The 1,843-nt window shown below is 27.1% G+C and overlaps 1 protein-coding gene across 4 annotated transcripts; it reads left to right on the top strand.

The window, feature by feature from the left end:
• Positions 1 to 303: 303 nt before the first annotated feature.
• On the top strand, positions 304 to 1,653 carry LOC117216868 (protein MANBAL). Of its 4 annotated transcripts, none has more exons than XM_033463975.1 (3): positions 304 to 372; positions 1,177 to 1,359; positions 1,430 to 1,653. In XM_033463975.1, the coding sequence occupies exons 1-3, from the start codon at positions 343 to 345 to the stop codon at positions 1,526 to 1,528; spliced, it is 312 nt and encodes a 103-aa protein (XP_033319866.1). In that variant the 5' UTR covers positions 304 to 342; the 3' UTR covers positions 1,529 to 1,653. The 4 variants fall into 4 exon arrangements, with proteins under 4 accessions (XP_033319866.1, XP_033319867.1, XP_033319869.1 ...); XM_033463976.1 differs by lacking the exon at positions 304 to 372 and adding an exon at positions 401 to 550; XM_033463978.1 differs by lacking the exon at positions 304 to 372 and adding an exon at positions 403 to 538.
• Positions 1,654 to 1,843: the final 190 nt, after the last annotated feature.

Raw genomic sequence — 1,843 nt, 5'->3', positions numbered from 1 at the left:
TGAAGCCTCGAAACCAGATAACTTCCGGCGCTACCATCAGCCCGCCATTTTCAATCATTCGAAAATGTATTAGCTTGTTTTCGATAAATGTACAATAAAATTTAATTCAACACTTCGATTACGTTACTTCACCACCGCAAGAGTATCGTCTTGGCTTTCATTTATGAAGACGAAGAATATACTTATTTTTCGTCGCGTTAGATTTCAGATGTTAATATCATATGTTACTGATAGCTGGCGCCTAAATCGAATCGTCAGTTTAGAATGACATCTGGTTTGAAATATACGAATAAACTTTCTGCTGCCAACTTCAAGTAAAATAAGTAAGCATATACTTATTTTATGTTCGTCTCTTTTCCTTCGTCAAAAAAAGTAAATAAAAATTACAAAATTTATTACGTGTCATTTATAATAGAACGTCGTTGTGTTAATAGATGAATTAACGTTTGATTATTTCGTTCAACTGTTTTTAAATGTCAGTTATACCTCAATATCTTAATGAAAGTCAATTGACATTTAAATAATTATTGACATAAACGTCAGTGAGAAAGTTGGTAGTATTTGTCAAGCTTGCATGCTATGAAAATTTTACGATCGCTATATTGCTTAGATTATTGATTTCTAAGTATTTGCTATATTTTAGAAAAATAGTACTTACCCATATTTCACAATTAAAAATATTTTTAATTTAGTAATAGTGTAAATAGTATAAATACAGTGTCCCACGAAAGTTTTCTAATACTTACTGCAGAAAATTTTTATGATTATATGTACATTATACGAAAATTTCTGAAATTTCGTTAATACTGTAACGAGACACAATTACATATCGTGATCATAACAGTAAAATTTGATACCATTTATTGCAAACATGCACTAGTGAAAAATTAAAAGATCTGTTTCAAATTTTATCAGTATAATCACGATAGTTGTGTCTTGTTACAGTGCTAATGAAATTTCAAAATACTTTGTAAAATATACATACATAAAAAGTTTGTAAGAGTGTTCAAATACTTTTATAAGCCACTGTAATTTGAAAATAGACTAGGTTTATGGAATATCGGTTGTACTAATTTAATAGTATTAATCTTTTATGTGTTCCTAAAAAAAATTGTTGAAGAATAAAAATTTATTTCTTAGATTAAAGGAATTGAGATAATTATCCCTTTTTTTTAGTATCTGGAAATGGCAGACACTGATCCACAATTAAAAGAACTTTTATTCCCAGCAGAAGAGACTTTATTTGAACAATTTTTAAGGTTTGGATTATATATTAGTGCATTATACCAAATTATATGTCTATTGGCAATACTAGTGGTTTTTCAAAGGGGCCCTTCCGATGGTATAGCTGCTTTAAAGGTATTGCATATATGTTTTATGATTAATTTAATTGACTTACAGATACTCTCAAGTTATGAATTAATAACAGGATGATCCAAGCGACGTAGAGTGTTCAGAAAATAGTCCTCAAGTAACCCCAAGGAGACCTCATAGACCACGAAAACAAGAAAAAAAAAAAAGACGCTGAATTGCTTCCTTGCCTGTACAAAAAATACATTATTGAATCATTTTTATATTTCTTAGGAAAACTACATTTATATATTATTATTTGTGCAATTCTGATAAAGTATTGTATGCTAAATATATCGATTACATTTTAACTATTTAAGAAATATTTAAAAATATGAATGAAATAAAATTGTTTTTACAAAAACATACTTTAATTGTCAATCATTTCATATTTGTATAAATTATTATACATTATTATATCATATATCTTATTAATATAGATTTGTATTTATACTTTTAAGAAATTTTGATATTGTAAAAATAACGTATTTAA

This window comes from Bombus bifarius, unplaced genomic scaffold (assembly GCF_011952205.1).
Source record: "Bombus bifarius isolate JDL3187 unplaced genomic scaffold, Bbif_JDL3187 scf7180000007974, whole genome shotgun sequence".
Lineage (NCBI taxonomy): Eukaryota > Metazoa > Arthropoda > Insecta > Hymenoptera > Apidae > Bombus > Bombus bifarius.
Note: the sequence above shows the minus strand (reverse complement) of the source record. Positions and strands in the feature narration are given on the sequence as shown.